The 14782-nt window shown below is 35.7% G+C and overlaps 1 protein-coding gene across 1 annotated transcript; it reads right to left on the bottom strand.

Moving 5' to 3' along the window:
* Positions 1–965: 965 nt before the first annotated feature.
* Positions 966–11650, bottom strand: LOC102589640 (histone acetyltransferase of the MYST family 1-like). Its single transcript, XM_006364901.2, has 9 exons — positions 11304–11650; positions 9986–10074; positions 9447–9506; positions 5687–5896; positions 4409–4477; positions 4128–4289; positions 2509–2602; positions 1601–1743; positions 966–1419 (listed from the first exon to the last, which is right to left on the bottom strand). The coding sequence occupies exons 1-9, from the start codon at positions 11614–11616 to the stop codon at positions 1216–1218; spliced, it is 1344 nt and encodes a 447-aa protein (XP_006364963.1). The 5' UTR covers positions 11617–11650; the 3' UTR covers positions 966–1215.
* Positions 11651–14782: the final 3132 nt, after the last annotated feature.

The following is a 14782-nucleotide window of genomic DNA, read 5'->3' on the forward strand; positions in this document are numbered from 1 at the left end:
GAAGGAAGAGGGACTTTTCTTTGCTGACCTCTTCATCGAGAGATTCAAAGTTGCTGCAGAACCATTTAACAGCAATAGTGGACACCCCAGTTGACTGAACTTTTCATAGCTGTTAGAAAAGCAGCTCACTGCCACAGGAGCAATGTTAAAGCGCAGCACACCAAAATGACCCAACTGCGATTCAGTTGACGGAATAAAATAAATCCGCCTGCCAATTATTGATATTCCAATTTAACATTACCTAATCATCGCTAAGGAATAGCTTGAACTAAGAGGAAGTGAAGTAATACTTGGCCAATTCCCCGGTATTCATTGAAGACTTCGCACGTACTGTCTAAGGAAGAGGGACTTTTCTTTGCTGACCTCTTCATCGAGAGATTCAAAGTTGCTGCAGAACCATTTAACAGCAATAGTGGACACCCCAGTTGACTGAACTTTTCATAGCTGTTAGAAAAGCAGCTCACTGCCACAGGAGCAATGTTAAAGCGCAGCACACCAAAATGACCCAACTGCGATTCAGTTGACGGAATAAAATAAATCCGCCTGCCAATTATTGATATTCCAATTTAACATTACCTAATCATCGCTAAGGAATAGCTTGAACTAAGAGGAAGTGAAGTAATACTTGGCCAATTCCCTGGTATTCATTGAAGACTTTGCACGTACTGTCTATGGCTTATGCAATAAACCCAAATTCAGAGACATTCAGTAACTTGATGGATTGAAACCGCTTATTACCCCCTAAAGACTTTTCACATAAGCAGGCGGGCTACCTCATCATTAGCAAATACAATATCACCACGAATGATTGTGGAGTCTCTAAAGATCATAATTTTACTCTGCGTACCACAGGACAACACAAATAAATGGCAAGTGAGCATATATAATCTGTATTATTAGTGGCGAGTAAAGCATAAATAAAGGCCCCAAAGCACCTGCCCAATGAAAATGAAAAGCAACAAGCAGAACTGAAAGAGAGTGCCTCTATAAGAACAAGTCATTGCACGCTAACCCTTTTAAGGGGTTTCAAGATTCATAATCTGTAATCTGATTTAAACAGAACTACTATGGTCATAGTTGTACATGCCTTTATAAAGTAAGATCAGATTTTCTAAATCTAACATCTTGGACCTACATCTACTGCTGAAGATCAGTGTGCATCCCAAGCAGCTAAATTTCTATATATACAAAGAACGTCAAATAATACATACATACTCAGTTTTGCTCCTTGTACGGAGTCCATATCAATTTGCTGACATCAACTTCCAGGCCACCCCGCCCAGCAGCTTTGAGATGACGATCTAAGACTTTCGGGTCTGCGCAGATGACATGTTGCCCCTTTCGATATTGGATCAACTCTAAACCCTGAAGGGTGGACAAAATATCTTCTGCCTTGATGGCTGTCATGTCACTTAGTTCCTAGCAGAAGCAAAACAGAAAAGACAAATCCATTATAGATTCATATCCATCATTAGGTGACAGACCAAGGCAGGTTTAAATGGAACCAACCTTCTAGTCCTAATTAAATCATAAATGGAAGTCCAAAAAGACAAACATAAATGAAAAACAGAAGACAACGAATAAAATTTTATACACAAACCTTGATAGATATATTGCCCTTGTGCTTTTTCAATATATCCAGAAGCACACGCGTCCAGTAACCCCTATAGCTCAACATTCCCAAGTCGGAAAGCGGCCTTTCTGGTGTGCCCACTTTACCTTCTTTCTTTGAAAGTTCATATGCTGCAACAGGTTTATATTAAATAGCTCATTTATTTGAAGTACAGGCATAAGGGTAAAAGTAATGATACGTCACTTCATCTTGTATCACAACAATCCAGATAAAAAGAAGTTTCTTAAGATGATAATTGCAAGTTCAGTTAATAATTTGTGCATCACATATAGTCCCTGGCTCTCATAAACACACAATAAATCCATATCCATATTTAATAGATAAGTCAACAGGAGAAAATTATGATATATCTCCTCTAATCAGAAGCATGAAGAAATTAACAATTGAAATAGACAGTCCAGAAAATCATCACCTTCTGTACAACACTCTGGTGCTTGAAAGAGCAAAACAAGAAATAACAGTCAATTACAAAATTTTGTTTTTAACCTTTGAGATACTTCAAGAGAAAGGGTAGTGCAGAGGGTATAATTATTCGTGTGGTCATTGTTTGACGCAAGTCCACATACACACCCCACATACAGTATGTGTATATAACTTTCAAAAAGAACAAATTAATAATGTGTACACAGACACAAATACACATTACAATAAAGGTAAAAGTTTATGCCTCTTTTTAATCTGATTGATAAATCCGTAATGGAAGGGGTCCCCTAAAGGATGCAACTCATACAAGTGAATGTTTCTCTAACCTCATTTTGAAAATTATTAACATAACTTGCACTTGCTGAAACAGGTGAAAACGTGTTATGAAGTTCATAAGCTTTTGATAAAGTCATTATTATTATTTTGATAAAGTGTGAAGTTCATGCACTTACAGAATGCAATCAGGAATTTCCCATATCCTTTCCTCTGATAAGGTGGAAGCGTCAAAATGCAGGCTAAGTTATAGGACTCTTCTGAATGCTTTTCCTGCACAGAATAAAGAAAGTAATCATTAACTTAGCTCGTGGGGAAACCAATACCATAGGAGGTTCTTGGGTTAAATATCAAACTCATTTCTGCTCCACACAGCAAAGTTTTCTCCCCTTGAAAATAAGGATAAAATAACGACAAAAAACTGACTAAGCATACAAAAACACTGCCATAGGATGTCTAAATTTTGGCTAGAAGAAGGGTCTTTCAGCAAATGTATATCTCACTTACTAACGCTTAGTGTGTTAAGTAGTTATTGGAAAAGCAAATTTAAAATAATAAAAATTGACAGATAATATTTTGTGTTCGGGGAGTTGTTTCCAACAGGCACTGAAGAACCTCCATTTGGTAAAGGATATGGAAGGAAACTTCGATCAGAACATGAAAAGTCACATTTGGACTGGATTTTAGGTAGCCAAACATTCGAGGAATGAGATAGTAAGCTTCAAAACCCATCCAGACATGAAACCAAAGGCCTCGCAAATTTGGCGTACACCAATAAACATTCCAAATTCAAAACTTGTACTATGCTTTTGTTTGATTCAACCTCTATTCTTAAATGTCCTACAGTTCTTGAATATTTATCCATCAATGAATTCTCTCTTTTCAATCCGACAACACTATTCGCACAGCAGCTTCTTCTTTTTTTGATAAGTGTGGGGTACGGATCAGCTAGCACGCACCTTGGGTAATTCCACGGGATACCTACCACCTCCCAACAACAGTAGGTACCAAATAACTCTCCCAACAACAACAACAGGTAGTAGGTAACTCTATCCAACAATGCTAGGACAGATAGGAAGAAACTTTTGCACTGCAACTTAAAAGCAATACCTTTTTCAGGACAAAAGCAATACAAGCTAACTACTATTTGTTCTCTCCTTTTTAACTATTTGGGATGGTCCTAGAAATTAAGAAATAGATAAAATCTCAAGAAATATGATGATGTCCTTTTTAAGCAACAAAAGTATCCTGTTTCATGGGCCATTTACAGCTAATCTAAAGTAAAAGTAGGAAATGAGGTCAGATTGAACACACTACAATAGTATATTTTGCTTCACCTATACATCAAAATGCAACTTTTCTGAACGTTCAAATATAAAATTGGCTGCATAGGTAATATTGGTCATTAAATGCTCTGGCAAGAAGCTCACAGGTGCTTCTCAAATGCTGTCAGATCACAAGTTAGAAACTTGCCCTAGCTACTATCCTAGTAAGAAACTTAGCCTCGGTATGAAATGGCAACAAGTGCTGACAAGTCAAAGTAACTTTTTTTTTTGTTTTTTTAAAGAAGTCAAAGTAGTTTTCCATAGTTGCACAGTGATGTGAAAAGTCAACAGTTCAACAACAGCGGATTAATCTCCTTAAGTTGAAAAGAACTGAAGGTAAAACTACTCTCACGGCTACATACATGATGACTATGCAGTTCATCATCCCTGACTATGCAACATAGTAGAAAACGAAAGGAACCTGTAAACCTCTTAACTAAAATACCTTATATAATCTTGAAGCTGAAATTTACCTTTGAAAAGTAACCAACCATATGACAACCTCGGTCATCACATTCACAAAGCACGTAAAAGAGGAACAGGTCAACATCATAATAAAGAGTCTTGTGATCAAGAAACAATTTGGCCAAGTAGCATAGATTTTGCCCATATACCTTGTTCTTTTTTCCATCAACCTGAAGCAAATGTCCAACAGACGTTAACATTATAAAACACCTATAAAAACATATTCATGAAGTTCTCCTATAAATGTGTGAAGGACAAAGAAAACTAGTACTAGAATCAACGAACTCACCTCAAACATTGACAATGTACCACTTCTATAGATCTCATCACCTGGAGGATGCTTAAGATCGCATTTTCTCTACATAAAAGAAAAATAAGTCAGAAAAGAAAAAAGAAGATGAATGTATCAGAAGGTGAAAGACGTGGATATTTGATATCTATTCCCTTTGTGAAGCAATTTCATTGTCCTACTTCTTTTTGACTTGATCCCAAAACTGAGTCTACTTCTCTTAAAGGGAAACCCCGTTTCCCTATGTTCTTCAATATTCTTCCAACAACTTCATTCTCAAAAAGGTACGTATCTTCTTTTACTCTACAAAACGTTTAAAGAATTTCAAAAAACTAGCTTTGACTTCATGTTTGACCCATACCGCTCAAAAAGAATAAAAACCAATTATTTCTTCTTTTTTCTAGATAGGTAAGAGACTAAGAGTAAAACCCAAATCTTACTCTTAACTTAATAATCATTGTCAAACTACTAAATGGGACAGGTTAACTACGATAGAGAGAGAAAGATAGAGAATAGCACTTCCAGGAAAGACTTTTGTGTGCTTAAATAGAAGGTGTAAGGCCCCCCAACATACAGAAGGATACTGTACAAAACGACAACAGCATGCTTCAGGTGAAAGGGGTAAAACATACCAAAAGGAAAAACAGAAGTTCCCACCCTTACTACATGGAACATCGTGTAGCATAATAGGGTGGCAGAAGTAGATTCCTTTGATCAGGAATTTTACAAAACAAAGGTTAACAAGTGGGGGAAATTGTTTAAAAACTGGCCTCCTCAACCATTGCAGTGTTCAACTCTGATGGAGATAAGATACAACCAATCATGAAAATGTTAATGCACAGCTGATACAATGGACTATTTACCAGGACAAGTGATGAGATGGGGATATGATGGTTACAACCTTGAATGTCTACAGAACCAAGAAAACACTACCAAGGGACACTATAGTAATTCTCTTGATCCAGTTGTATAACGGTAGGTTGGCAACCCAAGATGAGAATCAAACAAATACGAGGAATCTCCCCAAAGAAAGTAAGGATATGTGCCACTAACTTGAGGAAATTAAATGAGATGACATTCTAGATCATCCAAAAGATCTTAGCATCTAAAGCAGTAAGCACACAAGTTACTATATTGCTCCCATACTGAAAACCCCCCAATTCAAAATATAGTGTGGTATACAGACCAGCTTTACAATTTGTGATCTTAATGTGCACCTAAGTTCTTTCTCTTTCTACAACAAGAAGAAAGGCAAGAAAAATCAGGGAAATAGCTCACCATGTGCCTCTGAAGCTGTTCTTTGCGCTTCATAAAATTGAGACAAAACTCACAAAAGAACAGTTTCGAACAGTCATTGTATTCTGGAGGAAATGGTGAGAAGTACCACGTTTCAATCTCATATCTTCCAAGTTCTATTGTAGCAATGTTCTTAACTTTTGTGAACTCTTCATGCTCTCGCAAACTAGCCGCATCAAGCTCCTCATGGCCCTGCAAACGTAACAAAAGCATATTTTGCAAATAGATCACCCCAAACAAAGAGAAAAATATTTTGAAGTCTAATAATAAAGAAAAAAAATTAAATCAAACTAGAAAATCTATAGGAGGTATTAAGTAGCAAATATAAAAAAGAGATGGCTAAAAAGGCCAAGTGATGTTTCCTGCAGTTAGGAGATCACTAAACTACTACACCTAAACCATCAAAAGATACAGTAGGCTGACACTACCTTTTTCACTTATTTACTGGTCACGTTTCTTTTTCCGAACTATGTTAAACGAGTGTGCAAAATACTAAGGCAATAAGAACATGAAAAATCAATAGTAACTACAATAAAGCAAAGGAAAGAGACAAGTAGCCAAGGTGGTGTTTCATCAGTTCTTCCTCTGAGATCAATTCTCTAAGATTAACAATGCCTTAGCTCATATTAAGCAAGAGAACTCAGTCCAAAGTAGTCAAAAACAAAGAGCGCGGAGAAGTGCCAAAAGTTTGTTGGGATTTAAGCATACAAAGGAAAGTGTGGGCTTGTGCAAGAAAAGTGCTAATGGAGAAAAATTGAAAAATAAATCGCAATGCAAGATAATATAACTACAAACAATAATTATTAAGACGAAAGAATATATAGTTCAAAAACAATTACAAATTTCTGGTTTGGATTAAAAGATGAAACTTAAATATTTTTTTGAAAATGAGGGGGAAAATTCCAAAATATTTCTTTGGAAATGGAAGCTACTTTTCTTGTGAAGTTTTTGTTATTCCTAATCACTAGAAAATTTTGTGACAAATTTTCTTAGCAGTTAATGTATCTTTATCAACTATATTTGCTATTTAATTGCTCTTAATGACAGGCGATGGGTGAAGAGGTGCATGCCTTGACACCGTATAGTTTAGCAACTAACCTAGATGTTACAGTTCTTTGTCATGGATTATGGAACGCTGCAAGATGAAATCATATGTTTTCTTCCTATGACCTATGGTGTTGGTTCATTAAGAAAAAATGAGCAATCTCTAGAGTTAAAGTACTCAAAAGCTAGAGCAATTTTCTGCTTAGATTTCATGGGATAAACTTAAGAGTTTAAATACAATACTTGTATGATAACTACCCCTAGAAACTAGGACATGAATACCTAACATTATTGGAATGAGAAATTGCAAAGTACTACATAGAAATTACGACTAATAGAATGAAAAACTGCAAATACTCCCTCTGTCCCTAATTACTTGTCCACTTTTGAATTGACACACCTATTAAGAAAACAATGATAGACATAATGAGTTTACCATTTTACCCCTATTAATTATAAAGTGGATGAATTAAAAACTTATGATTTTTCAAAAGTACTGCCTTTTTCAAAGCAATTAATTGAGGGTATAATAGGTAAAAAAAATTATCCTTTCTTGAATTGTCAAAATGGACAAGTAATTAGGGACAACTAAAAAAGGAAAAGTGGACAAGTAATTAGGAACAGAGGGAGCAACTACTACGGTAAATTGTTGGGAGACCAAGGGGTGAAAACATTAGTCCCCTCCTTCAAATCACGCTTGTCCTCAAGCACTAAGTGTGGAAAGTAATAGTATTTCCTTCTTTCTCAGCAAATTCTTCCTCGTAGTCTATAGAGTCAATCTAGAATATTTTATTGCATTGATGACCTCGGGTAAATGGTTCAACACAATTGAAACAAATTCCCTTAAATCGCCTTTCCTCCATTTCAAATCTAGTGAGTTTCTTCACGAATCAGTCATGTTGTTGAGGTGAGAAATAAGTTGTCTTTGGCCTGCAAGCATCTAACAGTTGCGAACAAATGGGTTGTTCCTTGCGTTCATAAAGTTAGGATAAACTCATCGGTGAAGCCAAATCTGGATAATTATGCACTCAACCTCAATTGCTATATAATCAGTAAGACTAACTAATATAAAGTTCAATTATTTGCGATAGTGTGTGTACCAACCCGTGAAATCAATTGCTCAAACTTCTCCGAGTTATCTTCCAGGGCCCAATCTGGCATAACTAAGTCAATTCTCCCAATTTTTGACTTTTGATTGGTGCCCCAAAACAAAGGTTACAATTACGTTTGAATTCATCCCAAGACGGTTAAGGTATATCTAACTCTAGTTGAAGAAACCAAACTTGTGCATTGCCCTCCAAGTGAAAAGAAGCAAGTCCAACAATTTCTCCTTCTAGAGTTTGTTGGTGTTGAATGAAAAAGAAGCAACTCTAACATTTTCTTCTTCTAGAAAATATTGGTGTTGAAAGAAGTGCTCACGTCTGTTCAACCATCCCAAAGGGCTATGTTGCACGGACTCTTCAAAAATATTGACAATGCGTGCCGGATACTCTAGAAATAGTGCATGTTTGGAGGATCCAACTCGGGTGCAGCAACATTTTCGGAGAGTCCAAGCAAGTTCGAGCAACATAGCCAAAGGGTCCTTTTGGCCATTAAATTGTGGGAAATCCAACTTTGTATTTCGAGGAACAACAAAACTACCCTTCCAAACATGATTCCAGCTGGTATGTTCAGTTGAATCAAAGTCGACCTTCGAATTTGTTAAATCATTTATAAGTGCATCAGAGCGAAGCAACCTGTCTAGCTAAATTGGTTGCACATTTTTCTTGAAACATGTTTACCAATTGTGCTAGTTGATGTTAAATTTGGTCCCCCATAACTCACGACTTTGGTACCACATTGTTACGATCCCTATTATGGATCTAGTTAATTTTTTGAGAAGCCCTATTATGGATCTAGTTATGGGACGCTAAAAGATGAAATCAAATATTTTCTTCTTGCAACCTCTGGTGTTGGTTTGTTAAGAGAGAGCCCGCAATCTTTTGAGCTAAAGTACTCAAAAACTATTTTGTGCTTGGATTTCATAGGATAAACATAAAAGTTTAAATACAATACTTATAAGATAACTACCCCTAGCAACTAGGACATGACTTTCTAACGTTACTGAAATGAGAGATTGCAAACTACTACTAGAATGAGAAACTACAAATAACTACTACAAAGAATAACTACTGCAAATATCTACTATTGTAAACCGTTGGGAGACTAAGGAGCGATAACACCAATGAAGCGCACAACCTATGCTTCACCTAGCTTTAGGGATCAAGCGAGTCTTTAACAACATTAATTCAGTCACAAAATCACCCAAAAGAAAAGGGAGGAAACCACACCATTTTAATGATTTACCAAATTCAGACATTTACTAAAGCGACTATCATGGCAAAAGAACTCCATTACTATCTAGTTTCTATGTCTTGATTGAAAATCTATCCATCCCACTGCACCTAACGTAAAATCACAAATATTTCTCAAGCACAGTCTATCAAACCTTTCAAGAAAATCTGGTATAGCATAAAGTTCTTCTATTATAGGCAACTAGAACTAGAAATGCTTGTAAATCAATTAGAGGTACTAATATTGACGGAAAAAGGAAGGAAGATGGCAATAAAAGATTGTAAACAATGAAAGCATCAAAGAGAAAAATAATATCCATATAACCCTCCAAAGTCCAAAATGATATAAAGAATACAAAACATACCTCGACATGAGTCTCGTCAATTTTCCGTTTCTGGTGGCGTGTCATTTTTAAACTTGTCACCTGAAAACTTCAGTTGTGAGACCTTGAAGCATCAGACAGAAGGACTGAATAGTTATTTTTTTAAAAATGAAGGGAAAAGTAATTATAAAAGCAACAATGAAAAACAAATGCATAAACACAACAATGAAAAGCAAATACAGCATGTGTTATAGGTGGAATTTGAATCTGGTATCTACATGTTGTACTAGGACCTCATCCACTTAGACATCCACTTGGGACATAAAAGAACATTTTTAAAAAGCATGAGAAGGAAATAGTTGCAAATAAGCATGTCTATGAGCTAAGCAACTAAGCATGGATATTGGACACGTAGCATGCAGCGGAGTGATGAAGCTCTCAACCTATTCCTCAATTTCCCACCCAAAAAGAGACGGCATATTAATTTTCTTTCAGATCTGCACCCTATAGCAGAGGTGTGACAAATCTCATATCTGCCTAAATATAGAAAATTACAAGCAAATAACTTAACCAAGTATTACCTTGTCCTCGACCTTCTCATCCACAACAGTCTCTACTGAATTAAGATCAAGCTGTTCAAGTTTAACCCACTCATCAAGTCTCCGGTTGACTGTCCAAAGTAAGAAAACAATATAATTCTTATTCCATTGAAAAATCAGCAAATAGCAAAATACCCATAGTTAGACATTCTTTGTTACTAGTACAGGCCACAGAATTGAAACTGTGCACAAACAAAATAGTTCAGGCTTGCTAATATGGAGAAAAGGAAGTCCACGAAGTTAACTCACAATGTTTTTGTGCTTTTGTTAAACAAGAAAACATAGAAAGGCTTTATCCAAATTAAGTACAAGAGGAAGTGCAAAAGTTAGGGAGGAATGTGGTGTCTTTTCACTTTAAACTTTCCTTCCCTTTCAAATGAATTCATACAAGAAAATTAAATTCCTTTTTCCTTAAATCTATTACAGTTTTATCAAGAAATACATGTTTTAGCACCTCTGTTGACACCTGGAAGATGCTTGAAGGCTCAACCAATAGCATATCATGAAAACCAAAAAACCATTAATCACTATAGCAACTTAGGTCAGACAAAAAAAGAATATATTCATGACCTCAGCTGCTCAAAATTAATACAGAGTAGCTAGAGAATTACTCACATTATGACTAATAAAGAGTTCCTCCAGTTAATCAGCCATTTAATAAGAATGTCTAGTATATAAGCCCCCAACTAATTGTGGTACTACTTTGAAACAAACAAATGAGAACACTCCTTCAGTCCTAAAATTAACAATGGCTCAGTTTAAGGGTCAAACCATTTAAAACATAGAGGCCATTTTGGAAATTGACTCGTCCATCCTTATACTTGCATGATGCAAAATTGTTTCTTATTACTTTTTTGGTGTTTTTTTTTAAATTGAGGGCAGCGGAAGGGGAAATTGGGAGGTGATTACAAGATGGGAAATCGAACTCTCACCAACAACACAAAAGTTCAAGTAGCTAAAATAGCTAACCAATTGAGCTATTAGGATTTTTCCATAATGAGAAATTGTACTAACAACCACAACTCTAAAATTTCAATTTTAAAAAAATGAAAATTTCAGTGTCAAATGAACTACTGTTGGCTGTACATGAATAAATCAAAAATTTTAACTAAAACTAAGAAACTCCAAACCCTAGCTGCTCCAAATCAACTCAAATGAAGTTAGAACGAAAGCATGAGATCAGCATGAACACTTTCCCTAACATTACGCCGTAATTAGTACTAAACAACAACAAACCCTAGCCACTCCAAATTGAAGAAAGTAAAACAATGAAAAACTCAGCTGGATAAATATCACTCACATTCAGTGTAATGAACATAGTATTCGTAGTCATTAACACCACCGCAGGGAAATTTCCGGCGTTCAATGACCTTAACGGGATGGTACTTGCCGTCTCTCCAGCGGCACATTACTCGAGTACCCACTTCGAGCGGTAGGACACCACTACCTCTCCTCTTCCTCAAGGATTCGTTCTCTGCCGAAGCTCCGGTGGAGTCCACCGCCGGCGTCTGGACGGGATCCTCACCGGCGTGCAGCCCATTGGCGGTGCCATTAGGGGTTGGAATTGGGTCCGAACCGCTCTCTGCCCTCGTTGACGTGTCTATCGATCCCATTCCCTTTTTTCCTTCCGTTGAAACCAATTTCCCACAAAATGATGTTATTTATATGAGGTCCGTATATTGTGCACGTGAACAGCACGTAACATTAGAAATTTTGAGTTAAAAAAGAAAAATACCCCGAATTATCCTAAATGGCATGCACAAGTGTCAAATAGGTCGATTGGATTGAAATTGAATATATATTATAATAGATTCAAATAGAAAGCGAGTTTGATCCTGATGCGCGCAAGTTAACTTTGGACTCAAACGAGTTGGGTTAAAAATGGATTGGGTCTTGACCTGCTTAATCTCAATAATTTTAACATATTATTATTTAAGTTTTACAACCATTATTTCAATTTAAATTTTAACTCAAGAATTATTTTTTTAAAAAAAGTTACAAATTGATAGATAAATCATATAAGAGGTAAAATAGATAGTAATGCATATCTTCAATATGGGAGCATACATTATATCAATGCAAATAAAGAGTCTTAAAACTGGTTGAAATTGGAGATTAAGAATTTGTTTGACATTGTTGTTGGAAGCCCAGAAGCACTTGTTTTGACACTTTTTTGAAAAATTAGGTATTTGGCAAACCTGTAAAACTATTTTTAAATAAAAGCAAAAGCAGTTTTTCTGCTGTCGCAAAGAAGCTAAAAAATTTTGTTTTTAAAAACAACAAAAGTAGAAGCAGAAAATTATTTTTTTCAAAATTAAAATATTATATATATATATATACATGAGAGAATATTTTTATAAACCAGGAATGTTTTTTATTAGCATTTTCATATAATAAGGCTTTATTAACGCTATTCATATAGTCCCAGTAAATGCTTCAACGGATCGTTCAATTCTACTCAAGGTGCCTTTACAAGTATAAATAATCCTGGCAAGATAAGTGAAAGCTTCTACTATCCGAGTCCGCCCTAACGCCCTCTTCGCTAACGGGTAATCCAACGGATTCATTCGACAACCTTTCAAAAATCTACCTGGATCATTTTAACTAATTAACCTTAGTAGAATTGTTCAATCTATTTTAACAATAGACATAATCGCCATTTTTTATAGTAACCTAGTATGTTATAGCTCAACACAAATAGTCTAGCCTATCATTTAGGCTGAGTACATAAAGAAAAATAAACTAAAATATTACCTGGAATTGGACTCCAATCAGGATTGAATTACACACCAAACCGAAAGCTTTTATTAGTAAACACACTTAGAGTTTTACAAAGGAAAGTAATACAAGGGGAGAGAGAGAAAAGAGAGAGGGGTTCTGCGACCTACCTCACTAAAGAAAAATTCACCTCCTTATATAGAGGTCGAGAAATCTAAAACGATAAGATAAGGTGGCCCACACAATTTATAATGGCCAATAAGAAAAGGATAAGACCGACAAACAAACATGGTCTTTTCACTAAGAAATATGACCAGACATATTATCATGGCATACTTTATTTAAGTTTTTTGGCGTATTGCCCCAATTATTCAATTTGTGGGGCCTTCTTGCTTTACACCTTTCTTTATCCCTTGTAGACGGTGTTGCTGGAAGATTCTTCCACTTGGCCTTGGAGTCTTTGGAGAAGAGTATCGATGTCAATCTTTTCATTGCTATCAGCACTTTGTCCTTATCCTGCCATGCATGATTCTTCATCATCATTGGTGTGGCTAGCTGATGCCATGGATATATCATCCCTTATATCTATATCGAGATTGTTCATTAAATCCCTTTTTTACTTCATATATATGGCTATTGCTTTCGATTTGGATATTAATCATTTCTTCATTTGAAACTTCCTTGCAATTTGTTTGAATGGACTAAGATCATCCACATGTGGTTTTGATCTTTCTATATTTTGGTATTTGTCTATCATTGTATTTATTAAATCTATGATTTCTTGACCATGAATTTTTCCTTTAAGGTCTTTTTGTATTAATTTGTTCCAAAACTTTGTATAAAAAATTCTCTGTAAACATGAAAATCCTTCAGAGGTTTTATTAACCTCTACAGACCATTTCAAAATCTAGGGGATTGAGAATTCTATAAAATAAAATACATCAAGGACATACCTTTAAAGATATATTATTTTGTCCTAAACTTATAGGTTTAGGGGAGATATCCACCTATTTAGAATATAACCTTTTGTAAGGTTCTGGTAAATTTTTTACTGAGGGACCATATAAAGTCTACCATTGACAAAATCAGTTTGGAATTGGTTGGTTAAAAACATGAGAGCATATTTTTATAAACCAGGAATGCTTTTTATTAGCATTTTCATATAATAAAACTTTATTAAAGCTATTCATATAGTCCCAGTAATTATATTTTACTGCTACCTTCTGTTCTAGATGGATATAATCTCTTTCCTTTAAGGGGATCATTACCCATTCTTCTAGAGCCATAACTCTCTTTATAATAATTTTTGAAAAGTTATAAACCTTTTTGAAATTGGCTGGGTAAAAATGTTGGAATTCACCAGACCTTGTTGCTGAGAGTATCATCTCATAATGCATCATGTATTGATAAGCAGGTGTGGTATAAGAAACTGAATCCAAATACCTTTCCATCGCAAATCACTATATTCTAGAAAAAGTATAACTCTTTTTTTATCGTTTTGATCAAATATTTATGTGCTCTCTTCATCTGGGAGAACTGTGGATTATGATGGAGGAATATTATCCTTTCCTTGCTTGGATTGCATAAAATCCAAGAATTCTTTGTACATTGGATGATCTGTATTAAGACCGCTTATAGAAGCAATATTTGCTGATATTAATCTCTGGTTTTCCATTTGAGCGAGGATGTTACCTCGTCCAGTTCTTGTTCTTCCTCTTTCCCTTCTTGAAGGCAGAGGCCATGAAGGTCTCATCATGTGACTAGACGAGGGAGATATAAAGGTAACGTTGACGCTACGAAAAAGAAAGTCATTGCATAAGTAATGAATGAGCAAATTTCTTATTAAAAGCCTATTTGACTAGACAGGTCTCCTTTACCGGGGGGTTCCCACCTGGATAGTACTAGGACCCTTGTGCCCCGGCCCTTGATCAGATAAAGCTGCCCGCCTTATGACGATCTCCATTTCCATATGGTAATTGAAGTCAAACAGGAGCAAACCAGGTGCAATTCGCCTTTGTTCTGAAGGCCTAGCGAGTTTTTTTTTTTTTTTTTTTCAAAGGC

Source organism: Solanum tuberosum, unplaced genomic scaffold (genome assembly GCF_000226075.1).
Source record: "Solanum tuberosum cultivar DM 1-3 516 R44 unplaced genomic scaffold, SolTub_3.0 scf00524, whole genome shotgun sequence".
NCBI classification, from domain to species: domain Eukaryota; kingdom Viridiplantae; phylum Streptophyta; class Magnoliopsida; order Solanales; family Solanaceae; genus Solanum; species Solanum tuberosum.